General features: G+C 39.5%; 1 protein-coding gene across 1 annotated transcript in view; it reads left to right on the forward strand.

Moving 5' to 3' along the window:
- The window catches only part of egfem1 (EGF-like and EMI domain containing 1), a gene marked incomplete at its 5' end in the record, with an annotated part of 59,725 nt that overhangs the window by 5,727 nt on the left and 29,817 nt on the right, over positions 1 to 24,181 (forward strand). Inside the window, 7 exons of the mRNA XM_080459691.1 lie at positions 12,859 to 12,981; positions 16,789 to 16,911; positions 20,120 to 20,245; positions 20,726 to 20,848; positions 22,088 to 22,210; positions 23,569 to 23,706; positions 23,835 to 23,957. Of these exons, the coding sequence (XP_080315817.1) occupies positions 12,859 to 12,981; positions 16,789 to 16,911; positions 20,120 to 20,245; positions 20,726 to 20,848; positions 22,088 to 22,210; positions 23,569 to 23,706; positions 23,835 to 23,957 (879 nt within the window). The remainder of the gene's footprint in view (positions 1 to 12,858; positions 12,982 to 16,788; positions 16,912 to 20,119; positions 20,246 to 20,725; positions 20,849 to 22,087; positions 22,211 to 23,568; positions 23,707 to 23,834; positions 23,958 to 24,181) is intronic.

Consider the following 24,181-nt stretch of genomic DNA (forward strand, 5'->3'; position numbering starts at 1 on the left):
TTCAAATTTCTTTCGGAGAGTTGCTTTCTTGTATTCAGTGTCAGTGCTGTGTTACTTTTTAAGAGCTTCTTGCTCAGATGCCATTGAGGCTGTTTCCGTGCGTGTCCGGACATACAGCTGTGCTCGGGCTTATGCTGACGTGTGTTGTCCAGGGTTGGAGGTTTGATCTCCTGCTCCACATGTCCCTCAGAAAATAATTGGACAGACACGCTGGCATCTTGTACGGTCCCCGCATGACAGCTCTGCTCTCACGAATGACGGAATGAGACAACAACTGTAAAGTCTTCTGTGTTAACAGTGGAAAGTTCTGTCTAAATGAAGTGTTTAAGGCTTTCTATCATTTTCTGAAAGCAGGAATGTGGATTTATAATGGAAATAGTTACAAACTAATATTTTTAATGGTTCAGCTCGCTTCAGCTATTTTCATCTGTTGCTGTGGTATTTTTATTCCTGTATTGTCCTTAAGCAGTTTTCCAGTTGCATCGGTCCTCTGCAACAATAATAGTCAAAGACTTGCTACCTCTAGACTGATATCCAGTAGATAATGTTGTGCTCAAGAGTAACTTGGAAAGATTCCCCTTCCTTGTTGGAAAAATGCATCTGAATAGAATCAAACTGGGAGCCTCATCGTCTGAATGCGCAACGTTTTGGAGACTTCACGTGGCATGGCAGCGGTTTACATAACTTTATAGCCCAATATTTTATTTCTATCTTGACTTTGCTCGCACCTGTATGCATAAATCAGACCACTCCCTTTTGTCACCTCAGTGAAAAAGACACCGTTTGTACCTATAAAGCTTTATTACGATGGTTGTTGCTGACAGAAATATAGTGTGAAAATAAACTGTACCTCCTGAGTTTCATTTCATCCCCCTCTTGCATGTTTGCACGAGCTGGTGTGCATCTTTCCTGTATTCGGCCGTGACTCAGAAGGCAGCCGTGTGACTTGCTTGTTAGTGTCATGGGAACGCTATCAACTGGGAAATGGGAACTTCCCAGTTTGTCACCAACTATCCCAGTTCCCAGCTGCATGAAAGCAGCATGGACTTTTTGCAGGATTATGAACCACGACTTCAGTTTTCTACATGGCTATCCTCAATGTGATGGAAGCATAAAACGGTGTTTTACGTAGTTTTTAGAGTCTTTCAAATTTTTCAAATACTTTTTTATTCGCTGATAGAGACTCAAATCAAATCTAACTGGCAATGAAATTATTATTAAATATCCCCAAATAACAGACTTATTTTGTAAAGGCCCTGACCTTCTCTTTGTTTCCACCTTTGCGGTGTGAAAGGGCTTTTCCATGTACACAGGGTTCACACCATTCTTATAATTAGAAGATAACAGCCGACAACCCGAGGAACTAGATAAAATATCAAGTAAATAGCTGCAAATATGTGCTTTTTCTCATTTTCCATAAATAACCATGATACCGCAAGTAAACCATATCCACTTCCTGCGTGGACACATTATGGTTGGTCTAAACTGTGAATAATGACACAAAATGTGTATTTTTTTTTTTATTGTACAGTCCAATAAGTTGCCTGGGAGCAAATAACTCATTTTTAATAGTGTCTGTAACACTTATATATTTTCAAGTGAGTAAAGTGTAAGGATATGGATCATGAAGGGAGTGCTGCTGAGGCAATAAATCAGCCCTGTCCTTTCAGCACAGTTCACCCCTGATAGATTTCAGGTGAGGGAGAATATATACTGAGCGCAGAGCAGACTCTGGAAACAGTTCAAGTCAAACCCGATGCCTCTGCCCCTTCTCCCCTCTTTTCAGCACTCATCATCAATTGGCCTCTCGAACGGTTGCTCTCTTTTGTGTTCATGCCAAGATGCGGTGATGGCGGAGTCCGCCGAGTGTTGCGGGAGCCGAGTCCCCACCTGCTTCTAATCTCTGACATGAGACAGTAGGCCTCGTCCATGGAAATGCATGTAAGCCACTGACACCAAGGCTCTGGCGTTGACAATGTGAGGTAATAAACAGCCTGGATGAAGTCCAAATCACGTGCTGAGACACCGGAGCCCGCTCTGTAATAGTTGTATTTACCCCTGCTTGTGAATACCACTCTGTCTCACTTTATTAAGCCTTGGATTAGACTTTGCTTTGGGAAACCTGGAGCACGGGTCTGCTTGAAATTAAGAGACCATGGGCACATAACTGTGTGAGGACAGAAACCATCTGGTCCTAACTAAAGAAGTCTGGTTGTTTTCAAAGCTTTTTATGGAATAGTGCTAATGGACAGACTCTAAGACTGGATCCTGTTGTATTCGGAGCTCTTAGCTACTTGTGAAAAGACAGTTAATGATGTCAGCAAGTATGAGGATTTTTGGATAAATGAGGAGATTGAAGCAGAAGCAAATACATACATTTAAACAATATTTTGACTTGAGGGGAAATGTGCACTTATAATGTTGCTAGTCTCATTTTTCAAACCAGCCAAAGGAGAATTTATTGTCTCGAAGGTTATATGAGAATCAATAAATATTGTATGGATAGTGATATTCCCATGTTGTCAGCTGAGAACCGTTTTCAAAAAGTCGCATGCAGTTACAATGTAAATTACATTTGCCACTCATGGGACTCTTTTCTTTCCCATAGGCTCGGTTTACTCCTTAGTCACTAAGAGACTATGTCTGGATGGAACTTTTTTTTGTATTTTTTATTGAGCACACCTTGATAAGCATGGCCACAAAATAAAGAGTCATGGGTTATCGTTTTGTTCTGTTTTTTTGTATTATTTTTCACGATGAAAATAAATAAATGCAGGGTAAAACTATTAATTGTTATTTTGTTAAAACACACATACAGAGCTAAACATAAGTATAATGGAGATAGATTAAAATAGTGGAGTCGGTTTTAGTGCTAAAACTATAAACGTGTAAATGTAACCGCTAGGACAGCAGCAGACTATAGATAAAGACTTTGCAAAAACCCGAATCCATATTTCAAAAGAATCAAACTAGCAGGAGAGGAGATGTGCTTGTTATTGCACATAAATCTCAATATCTATTAACTGTATCTCTCAGTACAGAGCATTCACCATTTAAAGCTTCTGAATGAATTTACGAATTCCATAATGTCGGCAAAAAGTTATTTTCAAGATAGGCCCAATGAAATGGCTTAGTTGTAAGATACAATATATGTCTGTGACTGAAGTTCAAGATACCATTGAGAGTGGCTATAGTTAGTTAGAGGGTGGGGGCGGGGTGCCTACTGGGTTGTTAACATTAAGGGGGACTTTAGGTGAGTGAAACAGTGGGGGGAAGGCGCTGACTCAGCTCTCTAATTTTAAAACCCTCATGTCTCTCATGTGAGGCTTGTATTTTTGGCTGAGAATGAGCCGAGTCTATGATATATGGTAGACACATGCTGTTAATGTCGTTTTTATTGTTTTTAGGTCTCTGTGTGGATGTTTTTATAAAAACCCTACACTTTATGCTGTTGTGTCCAAGTTAAAAAAAAAAAGAAATAAATACATGCAGGTTTCCTGAGTTTGTATTTTCAGCAGTAATGTAAGACAATATACTAGTAATGTAAGAACATGCTATATATTGTTCATTCATCCACTCTAGCTCATAGCTCAAAGATATTTGTGTCCAGGGACGATAATGTTTTCACTTTTTATTGAATATATATATATCTTTCATGGAACCTCAGACATTGCTGAATCTTTTGCAGTAATCTGTTCGGGATTAATTTAACTAATATGCAGTTTCTGGTCTGAACACCACCAAGAGAGTCGATATAACCGTTTGTAAGGAACTATATTTTCTTTTAGATTTCTGGAAGCAATTAAGGTCAAAGATGCCGTCAAGTCAGAATACTGAGATGTGGTTACAGCCCAAACATAAGAGATGAAAACTACATAAATCCACTCCTCGATTTGATTTGGGAAAAATTTGTGGTGTAAAGCCCAAATTTGTATTAAAAAAGAGACCCAAAACAAAGTGTACCAGATGTCTTGGTCGCGCCTGTGGTTTTTCTCACAACGTTAGCAAGCAGTGATGCCTTCAGCAGGTTAGGAAGGAATCTAAGTGAACTAACATACCATGCTCGGAGTTCATCTCCTCTAAGGATTTCCATGCATTTGGTTCCATTGCAGTGTTCCAGGTCAATTATAAGCGTCTGCCTGGGACTCCAGAGGAACATAAGCCTTTTGTGCTTTTCTTTTCCAAAGATCTTTGACTGTGAATTAAAAAAAAAAAAAAAAAAAAAAAAAAAGACACATTTTGGGACTGTTGCAAAGGAAAGTTTGCATTGTAAGTGGATTATTTCTAGTCCTGGTTTGTGTTGCATAGGCCCCCTGCTGATTAGGATGTCCCCTGTTGCCTCCCGTTAGAGTTCTACCAGGCACATCTAACATGTAGGAGGCCACAGGTTTAGCCGATGACCTGCTGAAGAGATTATATCTCTCAGTTTGCGTGGAGGTGGCTTTGGGTCCCATCAGAAGTTTAAGGGAGATGCCTCGGCTTCTTTGTTCTCCTGTGACCTCGTGTGGACGAAGATGCGAAGAATATAGATGGATATGATATAATCCAGTTATTGTTTAATCCAGCATACAAGAAACAAACCGAGTCATTGGTAACAGATTAGACTCGTTCGTGTGTTAAAAGTTTCCAGCGAAAAGAAATGAATCAAAATCTAAAGGAAACCATGTGGAAGTAATCATGACAGAGACCTTTTTTTTTTTTTTTAATAGTCTCTGTAATAAAGTGTATCTCTTAGCTGCTATCGTGCTTGAAAGTATGAAGTGTGAATGTCAGGATGTCTTCGTTATCATAAAAACGTGGCGGCCAAAAAGGAAAAGTTCACTGTATTAAAAAGTTCACCATTTGGACATGAACAGATCTCTATGGTCTATTTCAATCTCAACTTCAGTCATCCCTTCTAACCTCAGAGATTTTCTTTGGCTGCACAAAGCACAACTCGTGCAAAAACATACTGGAAGCAATCACTCGATGTTCTGATCATGAATTTGAAATGGAGATAAGGGATATTGATACTCTGGCACCCTTCTATCAGAGCTTCCAGTGATTGACTCAAGAGTTGCTGAACCACTTTATTTTAGTCATGAGAAAAAGCGATCATATGATCCTTTGCTGGGAAACTGGGAACGAGAAAAGCAGGGGAAGATTAAAAAAAAAAAAAAAAAGTCATACTGGCAAGATAAATAGAATTTGATGTAAAACTTTCCTTTGGGAAGAATAAAAAAAACGAGCCAGGTGGCCCGTTGTTCGTATGAACGCAGCTCTGATAAAGGTTCTGCTTGACCATATGTAATGTCGGTCGCAGGAGATGTCTTTTTGTAGTTTTTCATTTTAGTTTTCACAAACAATTGGAGGCGTTTACAAGCTACCGAAAAAGAAATCAAAATATTCGTAGAGAACTGAACACCAGGTTTTGTAGCTAAGCGAAGGTTTGTGTGAAGACTGACTAGAAGTCTTTACCGATGAAGTGATAAAGCCTCTATTTCACTGGACTCTGATGAATTCAGAACATTTTGAGACAGAAAAATGCCAGAAAACGTGCAATTTAGGTAACTATAGCTGGGCTGTAGCGTTCAGTTTCACTTTGCTCGACATCTTTGTGTTATCTGCACATTATTTTATGGAACTTATTGTACGCATGTTGTACAGCAATTGCGAGACAATTTGGATTATTTTTCACATTTTCATTTTGTCAGCCACGTAAAGGAGGCGAAGGAGCTGGTGGACGAGGACCAGACCGACATGTGGAAGGCTCAATACTTGCACTTTCTAATTCACTGAGGACTATTTTGTGAAAAGTGCAAATTATTATATATCTCAAGACACCGTTCTTTAAGGTAGTCGGCCTGAGCTGGAGGCTCACGGGGAAACACTACATGCTTAACATAGCTTTGAGAGGAAGAAGCTCATTACAGCTCTAATGGTGGCCATATGGCGGGGAGGTTTTTACCCACTAAACAAGCACTGCCCTCATCCCTCCAAATGTATTAAGCCACCATTGTTTATCAGGTTAATGCTGAACGTGCTACAGCTAATGGTCTGTGTGATTAACCGTGTGCTTCACCGTGAGGTCACCGCAGGAGTGGCTCACCCCTCTTGAACTTGGGTTGACTACGCCTACACTGTGTTAAGTTGAGGAAAAACTGCTATTGAAAGTCAAGCAGGTTGATTATAGGATTCCAATCAGTGATATAGCAGAGTTACCTAATGAGTCATAAAATACATTCTTATGGTATAACATTTTGGCCACAGAGATACACCGAGTGAAATAATTTTATAGCAGTATGAGCTTGTTGAACAAACTATTATCATTGCTTTACTCTTTTTGGAATATGTTGTTGTTACCATTTTGTTGTTTATGAAGGGGCTATTATAGAGTTGACCTACCCTGCTCAGGGGTCATTTTGACATACAAGCTGTATCCTGTTTTCAAAGCAGCACAAAGTTCTTCATGACATGAATTTTCAGTTTGTGGTGAACCGTTGCTTTTAAGGTTCACGGTGAAATTTACGACAAGGTCAAATGTTATTGGCAGGATTTAAACTGTGTAAATGGGAATGCTATGTTTCTTTAAAAGACTCAGTAATGGATTACACAAACCTTATAGGTAATCAGGTGTAATAAATACACAGAGTAGTGGTCCAAGATTAAAATATTTACAGGCACACAGTCAGCAGAAATGCTGATCATGTTTGTTCTATTTCTGTAAAATCTGTTTGTTGTTTTGTTTTTTTCAATCGGATGCTAAATAGTCCTCTGCCTGAAGAACGTTGCACATAAATCAACATCCACATTTCATCCTTCCTGTGGAAGATATTTTCTGTCCTATCTGTTGGCGAGAACTATCAAACTGGATACGTTTTCCAGATGCAGATTAAAAACAAGCTGCCACGGACTTTACTGAAGATGAATTCAAGACAACTCCGCCAGGACAAGTGGCTGTATAAGTGTCTTAAGTTCTCTGTATTTTGTCTTTTCAATATTATTCAAAACAATACAAGGTGAGAATTGTGGGTTTACGAAAGAAACTGTTTTCCACTCAGACTCCTGTTACTCCAATTCAATAAGAAGTTTTAGGACTTTTGTTATTTCAAGTTCTCACAGCTCTTAATTCCCTTTATCCAAGATTTATATTAGTTTTTTTGAAAAGGTATTAAAATGCAAACAATGATACTCTCCCAGAGAACAATGTCAGTTTTAAGTTAATGCCTGTGTGAAAAAAGACTTTAGGAGTACTGATATTCTTCCTGGGTGTTTCCTGCCATGATTGATTGTATCCCCCCTTGAGCTTGTCTAATCCGGGAAACAAACCACCTTTTGTCTCGCCTTTATTTGTAACCGAGCCGATTGTTGAAACTATACTTTCATCTTTGACAGACTCCTTAAAGCTCCCTCAGTTGTCCTTGAGGGACCTTTGACCTTTGGTCTGGTTCACAGGAACATGCAGCACTTGGCAGGACATTTCTTTTCCGAAATGCACCGAGATGTAAGAAGTGAGTTCAACTCGTGTTGACGTCGTGATGAAATCCTGCAACTGATTTAAACGCGTGGGTTATCTTGGTTGTCAAAATAATGCAATGTATATATAACAAAAGGAAACTGAAAATAAAAAAATCTTAGGTAGGATGAATTCATCAGGTCGTCTTAGCAATGAAATATTGAAATATAAAAAGAAAATCTCTGGATATTGCTGCGATACTTCCCCTCTGAGGTTTGCAGTACAAGAATGTGCTTTATTTTCTTTCATATTTTGACTTTTGGTTTGTCATTTGAGCAGATAACAGTCAGATCAGATAAGCCATCTACCTTTGACAACATTTAATTTTCAGTAAATACAAAATGGTGTACATAATGAAGAAAAGAAACTAAAACAAAACCATTCCATTTTTACACAGCAAGAGCAGCAAAAACAAAATCTATTCCAAGAATAAAGGACCTCCGATAACTTTAATCTCCTGTAATTAGTTTCTTTTTAGACCTTTAATTTATTCTAAACTTTTTGAAAAGTATTATAATTTGCAGCCACAAGTTTCCACAATATGTACAATATTTCACTTTGTAAATAATAAAATATAAACATAAGTGAGCAAAATTAATGGCCCCAATTTTAATGCAATGCCCACCCATAATCCAGCTTCTCTGCCGCTTCGTCCTGCTCAGGGTCACGGGGCGCTGGAGCCAATTCCAGCCAATCATTTTCTCACTTTACCATTATTTTACAGTCTTGAAATATCAAAAAAGGACCTGTTTTACATACGGTAGAACAAATTAGAGATATAAACATACCTATGCTGCATCCTTAATTAATTTATACACATTTATTTAGAAGTGGACTGTGACGACCTGTCTTTTAAATGGTCCATTTTAAATGTCTCAGGCTCAAAGCCCATCTAGAGAGAATGCTTCATTAAATGTATTCAGGTTTGAAAATCACTTTTAACAAGTGAGATTTGACATCTAAGATCTCCACAGTGACTGAACAACGCTGAGACACTTGCAACGGAGGCCTCCAGATCGTCCCATTGATTGTACTGTCTAATGTTTTTAACACAAGGGGAATGGACACAAGGTTAAGGGTGAGTTGATTTATTCAGTGTGCATGTACTTGTACTTTTTTAAGAGGAGGAAGAATGTTAGTCCTTGGAGAAATTGGCCAGTGGAGGTACATTACTTGCAGAGGACAGTAATGTCAATAACACCTAATGAGTTATGCAGAAATCAGGACGTGGTGGCCGACGCTCGTCTACAGCGATAACACATTTCAAATCTGTCTGTCTCGTTTTCAGATGGGAAACCATTATCGTCTCCATTCATAAGTTAACAGGGGACCAACTTTTTCCATATGGACAGATTGCTTTTCTTCCCAAGTCATCATCCAATTCAGGGTTGCAGGGGGGCTGGAGGCAAACTCAGCTGACAAAGGGAGAACAGGGTCAGTTCAACACACTCATATTAAGACCTACAAGTACAAGAATCACCAATTATCCTCAAATACACATTATCTGATTTTGTTAGTAAACCATAGTACTTGAAGAGCATACAAATTCCACACAAAAATACCTCCAAACCCTGGACTCAAACCAGGGATGCTTTCTTATGTGGTCCCAGATTTCCAGTGCCATTAATAAATAGAAATTAATCTGTTTGAAAGCTTAAAAGTTCATAGAACGACAGGCTGTCAGATAAAAATGACACTCTGTACTTTACATGTAAAGGCATACAGATGTGTTGATAACCTTTAAAGAAGAATGACTCTGTGTTGAGGTAAGTGGTATGTGCCACCTGTCCTGACAGTCTCCGAGTGAGATGAAGATTGATGAGGCAGATTTGTAGGTATGAGGCTGAGAGGTCACATGACAAAATCAGTGCTGGTGAATATTGAGGAAGAGCCTCCAGGTGTTTGGGTGTCTTGGGACCTGGAGGTGAGGGGAGCACTGTGTCGTCACAGTACTTTGAAACAGAGTTACATGTATGGAGGTTTGTTACTTGCAGCTTTTTAACAATATGTGATGTGCTAAATCTGAAACCTTTGCAATAAATACATCTTTTGCAATACTTTTAAACAGGATAGACAATCCTCTAGTGACTCTCAGGACGTCTTTTGAGACTAGTAGAATGAACTGCATGCATTCGTCTGGGTATCCACATGTGGTGCTTGCATGTGGGTGGCCTGTGAAATACATCTGAATGCAAACCAAGGCAGGGATAGTTCTATCTGTGTTTAATGGCAGCATGTGTCAAGAGTAACGCTGTTCAGGCACAGAGTTAAATAGGATGATTTCCTTGATGAGGATTCTTCGAGCTTGTGTGGTGCCGGGTTAGCCTCATCGGTTCGGAGTTTTATAAGACAGCACGGCGCGGCACACAGGTCATAAAACAGTATACACTGAACTAATGGCGATATAAACCACTCAAGGCCACCTGTGAGCTGATGTAGTGTGCGTACGTGCAAGTGTGTATGAGATGTATGGAAACGCAAAACTAGCCGTTCCTCTGTACCGCGGGACAACAGGCCTCACAACTCTTTGTTAATGCACAGTGCTGAAAAATGTCCGGTGCATGTATTTATTTATTTTTTGACTGTGGGAGGAAGCTGGAGTATCTGGAGGAAACCCACTTGAGGCGCGAGCAGTAACCACTGTGCCACCCCATTGTTATTTATGTTCACAATACAAACCCTCTTTCATATCTATGGTCCGCCTTGAATTCCCTTAATCTGCATTTCTTTGGACTATGAGAGGTACTCACACTCAAAGAAGATGCAAATGCATGCTGATCACCAAAACGCCAGTATAGAGGCTTTACCAATGTTTACCATTTGCACAAGAGTATAGATAGACACTTCTTGTCATCTTCATCTTCTCAAATTTGTTGGCAGTCACTTTAAGTCAGAGACACAGTTTGTCTGACTCAGGAGGCCAAGCGACAAAGTCCAATACAGTGAAATTAAGAGACTATTATTAAAATACAGTGTGAGTTTCCATTTCTAATGATTTCTGTCAGTGCAGCTTGGTCAGAAGGTAATAAACTCAACGGAGTAAAAGTATCACCAGCACTTCTCTCTTTGAGTAATGACTTTGTGGCTTATCAACTGTGTTATCCAGAACTGTCACCTACAATACCTTGAAAAAAACGCAGGATGCTGTAGATTGATGAACAGTACCCCGACCAGGTATTTAGATTTGATGGAGGACACTAATGCAGAAGAGAAAAAGCTGTATTCTTGCAGTCCCAAGCTATTATTTATGATTAAAATGTTTGCAAGAAGAGGCAAGAGTGCTTACCTCTCACATCACACTGTGGAACCTGATTGAAATTATTAACCTCTAATGTAATAGATTCCAAATATCCCTGATAACCCTGCAAGCCCTTGGAAACCAAGTGTGGGTGTGGCCTGAAAGCGAAACATGGCGACCCATCCTTAGTTTCTGAGGTTTTGTGGAACTCTACAAGTTTAAAAGTGATTTTCAACCTGTATAACGTAATTTATCACAACAGCGTTTAATCTGTAAAGTATTGTTGGATTCACCTGTTTTACTTGAAGCCTCCTCTTCTCCACGGGGAGCACACATGGAAAATACACCATTACAATAACTCTGCAGTACTCATCCACGCTATGGTGCTTAGTATCCCATCAAATGAAGTGATCTGAATGGTCTATTGACAGTTCGTTGGGCATGCTCAGCCGGAGGAAATTGACCACTATGGCTGACTTACATACTCTAATACTCACTGCGCACATCCATTCCTGTACACACATGAGGAGACTATCAAGTATTTTATTGGAGCAACAGAGACATTTTAATACCCTCCTGTCCTTTTGTGAAACAGGCGAGATTGTCTTGGTATAAAAAGAGGAGAGGACTGGACTGGAAATATCTTTATCGTTCTTGCTTCTCACGTGGAAATACGCAACAGATGTGTTTTCTTTTTTCAAGTACTCTTTTTCTAGTCTATGGTATTTGCAGTAACAATGTGTGTTTTAGATTACCTTTACAGGAACACCTAAACACCAGGGGATTGGAGGATGAGGGCTTAGGTAAAATAGAATGATAAAAGTTTAGTAATTCTTTTCATTTAACTATTAATTTTTATGATATGATTTTAGAATTAAGTTTATGTCAGACCCATATTTTATTAAGTATTTTCACGTATGTACTTATTCTTTTGATGTATCTAAATGAACTTTATGCAATGAGTACTTTCTATCTAACATTTTAGCCACTGCACACAACACTAAAATACTTAGTAAATGTGACTTGTTTTTGTGTGGAGCGTGGAATCCGTTCCACCTTTTCACTGGGAAGTTCAAACCCATGTTTGTTTCTCCATGTAGCCGGTGACACACGCCGATACCCAGAAACAACCAGAGAGCCGAGATGAGTTACTTGGAACAAAGACTTTCCCTAACTGGATTAATAAAGTACAATTATTTTACTTAATGTTTTTATGTTGTCAGCAAAATATTAGATTTTTTTTGATTAATTAGTATAGATAAATAAAGTTAGAACATCAGTATAATTAAGTAAAACTTACTCATTACTTTCAATTACGTACAATTGTCTCATTAAGTGGTTAAGCACATCTGACTTGTTTATGGGAAGTTACTGTTACTTGAAACTTAGAAATAAATTTTACTTAAAGATCTGAGTGCAAATAGTTAGGAATGTTTTTTTTTAAGTAAATCTTATTAGCCTTTTTTTTTTTCCCAGTATACTGCTATGTTTATGAAAAAGGCATCTTAGTGGGTTACACAAACTATCTGCTGCCTGTTCCTCCAGTTATACAGACAGATAGTTTTCTTGTGTACTTGCCAAACATGGTGTTTCTGTTTTCTTATTTCAGCTCATGTCAGTTTCTTTCCAAGAGGTTTCTTCTCCAGATTGTGCTTCTGAAACTTCCTGTTATTTAAAAATAAAGAAACTATTTCCCAATGTGCTACCTGCGGCCACATGGAATCTTTTTAACAGATGGCCACAAAATGCTAAATAACTTTTCCTTTTCACCTCAGTCTTGACAAGGGGGGGTAGTCTGGGGGGGGGGGGGATGCAGCAGTGCTTTTCTCTGTCAGTATCTCCTCTTCCTACACAAGTCACAGTGTATCAACCATGGAAGGTTGTATGAGATAAAACCATATAAACAACTTAAAACTTCAGTAATAGTGTTTGTGATTGAGATTTTTTCTTTTCAGAGCTCATGCTGAACGTTGTGATGAGGGAAACATAACTTTAAGATAATAACAACAGCGGCTGTGGCTCAGTTTGGTACGATGTTGCAGGTTCGATTCCCATTTGATTCTGCTTGTAAACTTGAAATGGTCCTTATAATAATAATCCTGGCGGGGGAAACCCTTTCTTTCAGATGTTAATGAATGTGAGACGGGTGAAGGCGGCTGCGATGGCTACTGTTGCAACACCATCGGCAGCTACTACTGCAAGTGTCCTGAAGGCAGTAGACTGGGGCCAGGTGGCAAATCCTGTCACGGTAAGATGAACATCTGAATATAACTAGGCTTTCTGCCCAGTCAGGGTTCACTGAGCTGTTTTATGATTGGGCGTTAAATGTGAATGAATTCACTTTGCTACTGAAAATCATCATTGAAGGATGTCAAATGTGATAGTTTTAATTTTAAGTAGTGCCACAGAACAGTTTTAAAAGCTTTGTGTAGTTTTTGTCTTTTTTTGTTGTTGTGACAACTTTATACCAACTTCTATACTTACAAAACACTCTTCAACTATCGGAAACTGTCTGATCTGCTGCCACAAGTTACCTGTATTTCTTCTAATCATTCTGTAAGTTAAATGGTACAATTTTTCTGAGGTGTACATTTGCAGCATCGGTATTTCATAACTCGTGATACAACGAAAAGTAAAAAAAAAACCTGATCACTGTAAGTCAACAACTGTAATCCTCGAGTAACCGTCACAGCCCCGTCCTTTGAACGTGATGGGTGAGAGGTCACATACCAGGTCAGTGAGTCAGGATAGTGCATTTTATACAGTAATGCTATTTGAGGTGATAGAAAAGTGTAAACACAGTTTCCACAAATTGTCCAACCACAGTTATATTGTAACTCCATTTAGTTTTTTCCCACAATACATGTTTACAAGCTGGCCAAAGTGACCTGCTAAAGTCATCATGCATATGCTCTGTGCCTTGCCATACCATATTGAAACCTACTCCTCAAATAACTACCTTTTTTGTTTTGTTTTTTTGTTAACAAGTTGACAAAACTCTCTCTTGAACACTTAATCACCAACAGGCACCAACATGTACCATGTACAACAATAACCTTCGATCACCTGTGTTCTCCTCTGTCTGTCTAAACTTCGGGCTGTAGGAGCTACAACAGCCACACTTTCTATCAGCCTGGACAACCAGCACACTTTCTCCATTTGTCTGTCCAATCTAACAGATACATGCCGAGTAAGTGTCGGGCACAGAGGCCCATTTGTTCCTGAGAGCCACAGGTGTGAACAAGTGCCCTTGATCTTTGACCTTTAAGACAGGATATTGTCACTCTGTAATAATTTAAAGCTGGAAGGTCCTTGGTGAACTGGAGGAGTCAAACTGAAGCAGCTTCAGCTGCTGTCAACTTCTCCTTCACAGGCTTTTGTGTGAATTGCTCTTGTGGTTGTTATCATTGTCTTTAAACTGACAAAACTAAAACGAATGTTTTTGGGAATAATTACCAAATGCAAGAGATATTTGGTGATGCTTCTCATTTTGAGAATTTACAACTTAAACTGCAGATTTACGGTTGTTTTTTTTTGTTTGTTTTTTTAAAAAAGGCAGCTCACTGAACGATCAGAAAACTTGCTGACATTTTCTTTCCTTTCTGTGTCATGAAAATGCTGCTTCCACAAACCTGACCGGCCACTTTGTCTCGGGGTAGATGCGAACTCAGCAGCTCAGCCAGACGGTGTCACACGACACCATTCAGACCTCAAACCTCCTTACCTCCGACACCGCAGCCGCCGCACCCGGTGGTGGTACCACACACCAGCTCACCCACTGGTGCAAATCTGCTTTTGTGTGTCAAGGGACCTGACGCGGGCAGCCCAAATCATATATTACCTCCAAGAAATCTTGATATGTGTCTGGTGTTTTGGACTAAAGCCACCTTCTACACTAGTCTTGTTTTATGAGGCGAGTTCGTGCCCTGCTTACAAGATGGTTCATATTTGTTTTAACTTTCTTGCTGATGTCCAAATAAGCAAATCAGAATTTGTTTACTCTAATCATGAGTTAGATGTACAACTACAGTCACGTTGCTGAAATTTTATTAAATTCTGGATACTGATATTAAACTATTCAGGTAGAAGTACAAAGTGCTCTTTGCAAAAACTCACATTTAAATTGATTGCTTTTAAACTGCATTGATGGTAAATCAGGGCTATGATTGAATTCAACTCAATGAAATATGTACATTGTGTGCACCTTTCTTGAGCAAACATTAAAGTCTATCTTAATCTCGCTGCATTACGTCACATTCAGATTTACAGAAGGGATTTTCTTTGAAAACCTTAAAAAGAGATCGTGGGTGTAGTCAGTAGTTTAGTCAGCAGTGACTTTTCAGTAGCAAAGTAGATCAGTCATAAAGCTGAGTATCACAGACTTTGCTCTTGCCTAGAAATAGACTCAGATTTTGACACTCATTATGTGACTCAAGGTAATTAACATGGTCTGCTTGGAGAGAGCGGTTCCCACGGGTTTGCCTGAACTGAACTTTCATATCAAATATAAAGAAAGTGGAGCAAAACAAAAACAACAACAACTGAGAAGAGAAATTAGAAAAACACCATAACTGATGTCTGCATGCTTGAGAAAGAATGGGAAGAAGTATAACTTATTGAACCTCATTCCTTCTCCATATAACTGCAACACTGCGTATGCATCCACACTGCCATCAGGAGCGGGAGTCAAAATGTCAGAGCTGGAGACGGGGAGAATGTGTGATGTGCTGTCCAGATGTGTAGTAGAATGTGATTGTCCTTGAATGAAGTCCTCAGGTATGTTGTGTTTATGGCTCGCTTCTGTTTGTGTCTCAGTGGACTACAAGCCTCAGTCCGACACATGTTCAGCCAGGCGGACCCTCCGCTGAGGAGCCGTGCAGGAGACAGATAGATGCTACTGCACAAACAGCACGAGAAGTCATTCATCATTTGGTCCAAAGACGCCGTGACTGTATCATTCTTTACCAGAGCAGTCAGAGCCAGTGTGGCGTTACTCTGCTGAAGCTATTCAGAGTCTCGGTGCTCCCGCAGGCAATGACTTCCAGGAAGGAAGATATTTATAGAATCTTCCATACAAGATTCATAAAAGTAAGTTTTGATGGTAAAACAAGGATTATTAGTGATGGGATAAATACGGAGTAATATAAACTCTAATTAGTTTGTAGCGTTGTTTATACATACAAATCAACCACGAATATCACGTCAGTTAAAATATTTTAGTATTGACATAGGAACATTTCAGAGAATATTCAAAGCGTTTAAAAGCTACAACAAAAGGACATTAAATGAGATATCATGAGACAGCACTAAGGCTATCTCACTATTTATGAAAGTATTTACCTTGGGAATATTATAATGTTTGCCAATGATGAGGAAGAAGAACTGTTTTGAGATCTGTGGTGACATTGAGCTTTTGTGGTGATTGAAACAGAGTCAGGATTCCTGTAGAAGTCTACAACATCAGCCTCTTCATCATGGGTTGTGCTTGAGTTATGGCGTTGTATTAATCTTTGGAATCTCATGTTTTTGACAAATAAACATCTGATTACTTATCGTCACACCATTTTACAAACTCTTTTCGAGCACTGCCACAATACCTACTCTGGATGAAACAACATTTTCCACCCTCCATTGTTTGGCTCGCTGCAAATTGAGCATTTGATTAAACCACCTCAAAGCTGAGAGTGAGATTTTATAAAAGACGTAATAAATGCCTTGGTTTTAATAAGTGCTTGATTTGACCCTCTTTCATTTGAATATTATTTTCCCGCAGCTGACTAGTTTTTAGCATTTATTTGACTTGACAAAACCTCCAATTGCAAATAAAACCAAAAAGAAAAAAAGAAGAAAATGTTTATGTGAGCTGATAACTGAAGTATATTCATAGTTACTATGTTTATTACGGAAATCTCTATGCGCACAGAAGCATTCTCTAAGATCTTTGCAATCCATAAAGCGGTTTGTGGCCGAGCGCGGTCTTGTAAGCGTGCTCGGCTCCATTAACGAGCGGCTTTCCTGTATAATGCGTTGACGGTGTGTCGCGGTGTGCGTTCAGATGTGGACGAATGCGAGGAGCTCAACGGAGGATGCCAGCAGACTTGTGTCAACACGCGGGGCTCCTACCATTGTGAGTGCAGCGAAGGATTTCGCATGCACACTGACGGTCGAACCTGCATTGGTAAGTACTAAATCAAAGCCTTTATTACCCCTTGTGGTAACCATTTCTTGCCACGCCACACGCAGCATTCTTCCCACATTAATAATGCTGGGTTTTAGTAAACGTTCCCGCGTTGACGTACAGGAGTAACACCGATTAAATAAAGTTAAAATTGTCAGGCTCCTGCGGTTCGAGTTAAATACCCCTTAAACTGAGGCTTTGTTGGCCTTGAAGGACCCTCATGAGAAAGTTAACACCTCACCCCTCCTTGAGGGCCGAGGGCCAGAAAACAGGCGACCCCAGTATAAGAATTAGACACAGAGAGACTGAAGGTAGTCAGAACATCGCCTAATCCATTTACCAGCACTTCTTGAAACAGGCATGACCAAAGTCTGGCCCCCAGGCCAATCCGGGCCAAGGTCAGATTTTATAGGGGCAGTGTTGTGCCAAGTTCTGCCTGAGTACAGAGAATCCCACCCGTCTCACGTTAGCGTGTGCAGTGAACAGTGCCAGCTTTTAATTATGAGTCTTATATTTATGATTTTAACATTGATCAATTCAACAAGACATGAAGAACGGTTGTACACACTTTTGAGGGAATGCATTTTCGGGTGCTTATTTCAAAAACCTGTAGCCGCGGACAGCTTTGAATGGAAGTATGTTATTGCTGACGCTATTTTGAGGCGAACGTCTGTTAGAGTTCATCATAGCAAATTCTATTATCTGCCCCTAAATGAACCCATTCAAATGTCCCTCCTCGACGACGACACAGCGTGCTCGTATCTAAAAGTTGTTTCGTACGGTTCGTAGCCCGCTGCCAGCAGGTGACCGCTGAGGCTTCCTGAGCAAAGCCCCGGAACCCACAACTGCTTGAGCTGTGTCTGGAAGGGCATCAGATGTGAAACCAGATCAAACCAAACCACTGTAGTTTACTGAGGCCTGCTTGAGTTAATCAGTCCAGCATTTCCGACTGTAAGTGATCCACTTGGCGTGTTTACCCGAAGGGGGATGCATTTTTGTTAGACAGGCAGAAGTCAGCATAAATACATACCCATTGTCTCAAAATGATATTTGAATAAACACATGCAACATGTATTTGCTGTTTTACGCATTCTGGCAGCACACTTGTGTAGAATAATATAGTGAGTGGACCAATCACAGCTTTTTCTGCAGGCATTGTCTTTACACTTTTGCACGCATAGCCTGACCTTTTCTGACCCTTAAACTGTCGTGGATACGGCAAACAAAAACAATCAACAATGAAGGCCATGGACTCCAGCCAACCTTTAGAGAACGGTCATTCAATTGCTTCTTTTCTATTGAACGGTATGTCAAGACTAAGTTACTTTTTCACTTTTATAACCTTGTATATATATATATATATATATATATATATATATATATATATATATATATATATATATAATTTTTTATTTTTATTTTTTTGCAGAAAAAAGGTCCCTAAAAACAAGACTTAGACGTGAGGGACAGAAACTCTTGCTTAAGTTTTGTGTGCAAAGTGCATATGTAAAAGAGCTGGTTGAATTATTTTTTTACCCCTCAGACTGGAAGTATGAAATGCAGAAAGGGGTGAAATGCATTATCATCCAGTTTACTATGAGAAGTATAAAGCAAAATTCTTGTGTAGTTAATTTATTTTTACTTATTCCCCCAAGCAACAGCTGTCTCAATGTTTGACCGTTTTATTTATCCCTGAACTCTTTGGCTTTTACCAGTTTGCCTCTCTTTGTTTTGAAGAAACTGAAGGAAATGCAAAAGCTACCAAATATGATCAGTTAAAGACGGAAAGACTTGAAGTGGAAATTAATTAATACCAAAATAACAGCTTTTTCTTAACTTGTCATGATAGTGTTGGTTTTAGGAATATAATACTGAAACAAACTAGGAAACAAAACAAGTTGTCAAATAGTGACCCTGCTAAAACAAGAGAAGAGATTTTAAGAAATCCAAACCACGCAACATTTTTCATGAATGTGTTGCTCGAGTCAAATGAAGATACGTCGGCAAGGTAAGCAACGAAGTGACAAACCTTTTGTGAAAAATATGTTCCATGAAAGACAATGCTATAATAATAGCTGAACTTAACCCTCAAACACTTTAACTTTGTGAAATGTGGCCCAAAAAGTTTAGAAACCTCTCTGAAATTAACAAAACAGATTTTATATCATGCTGTCCCACGGACTACTGGGTTTTCTGTAACAAAGACAAAAAGTAATTTCTTGATTGTACTTCAATGTATTGAATGAACTGGGCAGATAGTAAATAGCCTAAGACAGGGGTTGCTTCGATCTTTCCGAAAACAATTTTTTCAACATTGTGCTTGTCTTTCAGTAACTCAACATGTTTTTATTTTCCACAAAATCTTTACCTATCCAAAAAATTCACAAGGCGAGAATGTGCTGAGCGCTCCCTGTGTCTTGAGCCTGCTGGCCTCCTCACATGCAAAGAGATTTCCTGGTTAGATCCGGAGTGACTTGTTTCACACGCTCTTCGTCTTGAAAACAACTGTCCAGCGTGAGAAAGGAATAGAGAATATTCTAGCCTTCCTTCAAATCAATAGGCAAGAAGAGAAGTGCCGAGCTTTGCTGAATGTTCCATGCCGACTCACAAATTGTGACATAGTTTAAAAGGTGGCGCCCAACGTGGTAAAGCACTTAATCCATTTTTAGCACCATAAAACCTGCAGGTAATGAGAGAAATTTGCTACTTGCTGAAAATCTGTACTCCCCTGTTTCCTCTGGGCCGCTGTATTTTTCGTATTATTCCCAGCTGCAGCTTTGTGTTGAAGGATAGGCATGTAGGCAAATAGGATGCCTAATAGTGTCTGCTCAAGTCATCAGTGTTACAAGGAGGCCGTTCGTCCACTTTTACTGCCTGTCTCTGTCATCATGTCTGTGTTTAGAGTACCCTGAAGGCACACGGCTAATATTCATATTTGGCACATCATTAAGTCGCATAGAATGGAAAGATCGTTAGAGAGTAACCGGGTTTATCCGTTGGATCCGCCTTGAATATTATTTTCCACTTTCAGGTCGACCGGAGTGTTTTCCATAATTAAACCACTGCGGACTTTGAGGTGTAAAAGATGTATTGTAATGCCAGCACATTGAAATACTACCATTGTTTAAGTGGCTTTCACTGGTAGAACTTACATTACTGTCAAGTGTTTACTCTTTCTGTTTGTTTCTTTGTCCGTGTCGCTTTGAAGCTGTGAACTCTTGCTCAGTGCTGAACGGTGGATGTGAGCACAAGTGCGTGGACGCGGGGAACAATCACTACAAATGCGAGTGTCGGAAGAACTACCAGCTGAAGAGGGACGGGAGACACTGTGAATGTGAGTCATTTCACCAGCCGATGCTCTCATCGTACAGAAATATGTCAGATGGGCATGGAGCAGTGACAGTTTATGTCACGACTGTAACTTGAGCTTTCAGTTTCTTCAGCGGTTTTTGGCAGCGGTGTCAAGAAGAAAAGAACTCGAGGAGCATATTTGGAAACGTTCACTGTACTGAGCAGGAATTTAGATCAGTCCTCCTCAATGATGAAATGTATTTTTTTTTTTTTTTTTTTTTTTACGAGGAATCTTCAGGTATCAATAATCAGATTTGCAGTGTGGGAAACTGTTTTATTTTGAATGAAATGGAAGAGGCACCGAATCCAGGAGAAAGATTTATGTGTGATTCTGCAGCTCTGGATTAAAACTGCTCTGACGAACTGACTCCCAAAAAAAAAAAATCACCTGCTGCATTGCTCTGTAATTAATCTTCGTTATTCCGTATGTGTGTTCCCCGTTGGTTGTTTGCGTGTGCGTTAGTGAGGGATCCCTGTAGAGAGAGGAATGGAGGCTGCGCCCAGCTGTGTCTTTCTGAAGAGGGCCGGGTTCACTGCAGCTGCAGACCCGGGTTCATACTGACGAGAGATGGCAAAGACTGTGCCGGTGAGGGATTCCTGACCCGCGTGTCCACACATACATAAAAATACCATAAACATGCCATATAGTTGACAGTGAAAATGTTAACGTATGAAGTTACTTCCACGTTTCGTTCGTTCAACTCTGCAAACTTATGTGCACATTGATCTTTTAATTTGTTGCCAAACAGTTGCAGCTTCAATAATTCATCCATCTTTCAAACTGCTTAATCTAATTCAGAGTTGCTTGAAGTGGACGTATACAGATGAAGGGAGGGTATCTCCTGAACAGATCGTCAGTCCATCATAAGGAAAACACAGAAGCAGACGACAGGAACGCACACTGTCATTCATACCTCCGGACAATTCAGAGTCACCAGTTACCCTCAAACACATCTTTTTGGACTGTGGAAGATAACTGGAGTTTCAGCACAACATTGCACTCATGCTCAAGGATAACTTGGAAACTCCACACAGAAAAACCTTAACTGGACTCAAACTGTAGATATTATCTTTGATATTTAGACCCACTGCGTCTCCATGCAGCCTTGGAGCAGATATTGACTCTTTTAGTACATTTGTAGTTCAAATTAACACATTTTATGGTGCGTGATGTGAATTTCAAGAAATACATACAAAACAACCAACAAGAAGGCTTCCAGCACATTGTTTTTTTTTAGGGTATTAGAACATATCCACTTATTGGAAAACATTAAAACTGCTGGGAGACTGTTGTTTACAATCCATCACTCTTATAGTTCTTCTATTTCACTGAGATCTTACTAATCGAGGCCAAACAGACCTGATGAGTGACGTGGATCTAATTGTCATGACGTCTATGCTTTTTCGTTTTATTCAAAGTCTTTTTCATAATGTCATGTATTTATTTATTTTTTTAATATCAACAGGATATGATACACAATCTGTGAATTATCTTTTGTGTTAAGAATCCTGCTCCATTCTTGTTTCTGCATGTCTTTTCCACGTTTCATTGCTCCGTCTTGATGTAGAAAGTGCATGGGACGTCAAGCATTTCTCTGTATCTCCCTTTCTTTCTTTCTTTCTTTCTTTCTTTCTTTCTTTTTTTCTTTCTTTCTACATCCGTGCTTGTTCCAATAACTACTACAAACGAATATTTGATGCCATTTGTTTGCAATTTTGACTTTGTTGATCGTTTTTTGTTTGCGGTTTTCTTGTGTTCTTTTACATCTCCCTCGTGTGTTTATGAACAAGCACATTGCAGTGTAACATTATCTGCTTCCTGCAGACATTGATGAGTGCAGCTCGGGCCACGCAAAGTGCTCTCACGGCTGCGTCAACACGCTGGGCTCCTTCAGCTGCTCCTGTCATCCGGGTTTTGAACTTGGTGCTGATGGCAAGCAGTGCTACCGTGAGTCAAGAAATTTCCTCCTAAATTTCGAGATCCTCCTTCCAAGTTCATTTGGTAAAAAATCAACTTTTTTTTTTCCGTCAGTAAATGAGGAGAAACAAGAAACATGCAGAAGCCAGAACTTCAACCACTGTGCCCAATAAAATTCTGCACGTGGCAAATAAACCTAAGGCTTATTTATTTGATGATTTATGTTTTGTTTATGTAATGAATGAGAAAGCAATTTTAGTCACAACGAATAACTTTTCCTTTCGACATCTTTCACCTTCATATGTGGTCACTTCCACAATTGTTCCTGTAATTTTAAAACTAATCCTTATAAGTTAATGACAATTATGAAACCCATATTTATTGGGGAAAAACACACATTTTGTGTTGTAGTCTAATGCCATATAATGAATAGGATGAGAAAAATGGATCGTGAGAGCTTTTTAAAGGCGCCCAATGAGAATTTTATCCCATTTCATTTTTTTTTTTTCAACAAAAAAAATTTTAAATCATTTTTGTAGTTTTGGACTTTCCAATAGTTTATACTAATTGCATGTATTTGTGTATATCTATACAATTTTTAAAATGTTACAAAACTAAAATGAAGTGAGACTTGAAATAGTCTTTAAAAACACCCAACGGTCAATTTAGAAGTGTTTTAATGTGTGCTTCCTAAAGAGTTACTGGCATTGAAGGTTTAAAATGATAATTGAGCACACTATCCTGGCAATGTCCATGACCTGATATTCTAGATATTACATTGGTTCGGCCAGGCTACAATCTAAACAGCCTATGACTTCTACAATCAGTTGAATGAATAGTCATATTTTGGAATCAGCTGCCAAATTTAATTCACAATTTTTTGGTGGTAAACTCACACGACCTAATTATAAGCTATACAAACCCTGCTTTAACTGGCTGCTGCTGGTGGGCTTGATGAAAACTTGTCCCTCAACGCTAATCTAACAGTTTAGGCTGGAATTTAACCACCACTGCCTGATTTCTCGAACCATCAACCAGACTGTACAGAATGACTTTATGCAGCCTCCACATACAAACCAACACAAGATGTATTACTCTTCAGAGTATTGTGTTTGCGAAACTAATCCAGGATTGCACAAGTGCCGGCTTGCCTTAAGTGTCACATCTCGTCATTGATTGTACTCATTGGCTTAGGACAAATTATTTTGTAAAACAACATTGTTTAAAGTTTAAAGATTAGAGAAATGTACCATTCTTGTCTATTTTACACATAGTTTAATATAAACAAAATAAATGGTAAGAAACTAAAGCAATCCCTATCCACCAATTATGAATCCCAACATTTGCACCATGACGCACCCTCGTGGTTGTGGACTCTGCACCTCCAGGCATTGAGATGGAGATCGTGAACAGCTGTGAGAAGAACAATGGGGGTTGCTCTCATCATTGTGAACACACCACCAACGGCCCTCTCTGCTCCTGCAACCAGGGCTCCCACCTCGAACAGGACAAGAAGACCTGTGTGGGTAAGGACCAATGCAACCCAAGAAAAATAGCTCTTTATTTGTTTTAAGAATTTACTCAAAATCTCTGGCTTTTGCCGTGCCTGACATCCAGTGAAGACCATCTCTGCAACACTTTGTGCCTTCCTCAGATAGCAATGAGTGTGTCAGTGGGGAGTCCTGCTGCAGCCACTTCTGCAGAAACTACCCAGGCGGCTACGAATGCAGCTGCAGAGCTGGCTACAGGCTGCACCCGGATGGCTGCGGCTGTGATGGTGAGAGTGCAGGATTACCTACCTAATCTGCTGCGTTTTAGCGTTTTCTCTGTTGTGGTACAGCTACACTGCGCGCCACTTCCTGCCTCACACTCACTGATACATGACTGATTGCTTGGGAGTTGATCCTTTTAAGGTCATTTTCATAGTAGAAAATACAAAACAGACACATTTTGCCCACAAAGCAGCGTTCCATTACTTTCAGTGCAGCTTCCCAATGAAGT

This window comes from Lipophrys pholis (genome assembly GCF_963383615.2).
Source record: "Lipophrys pholis genome assembly, chromosome: 3".
Classification (NCBI taxonomy): Eukaryota; Metazoa; Chordata; class Actinopteri; order Blenniiformes; family Blenniidae; genus Lipophrys; species Lipophrys pholis.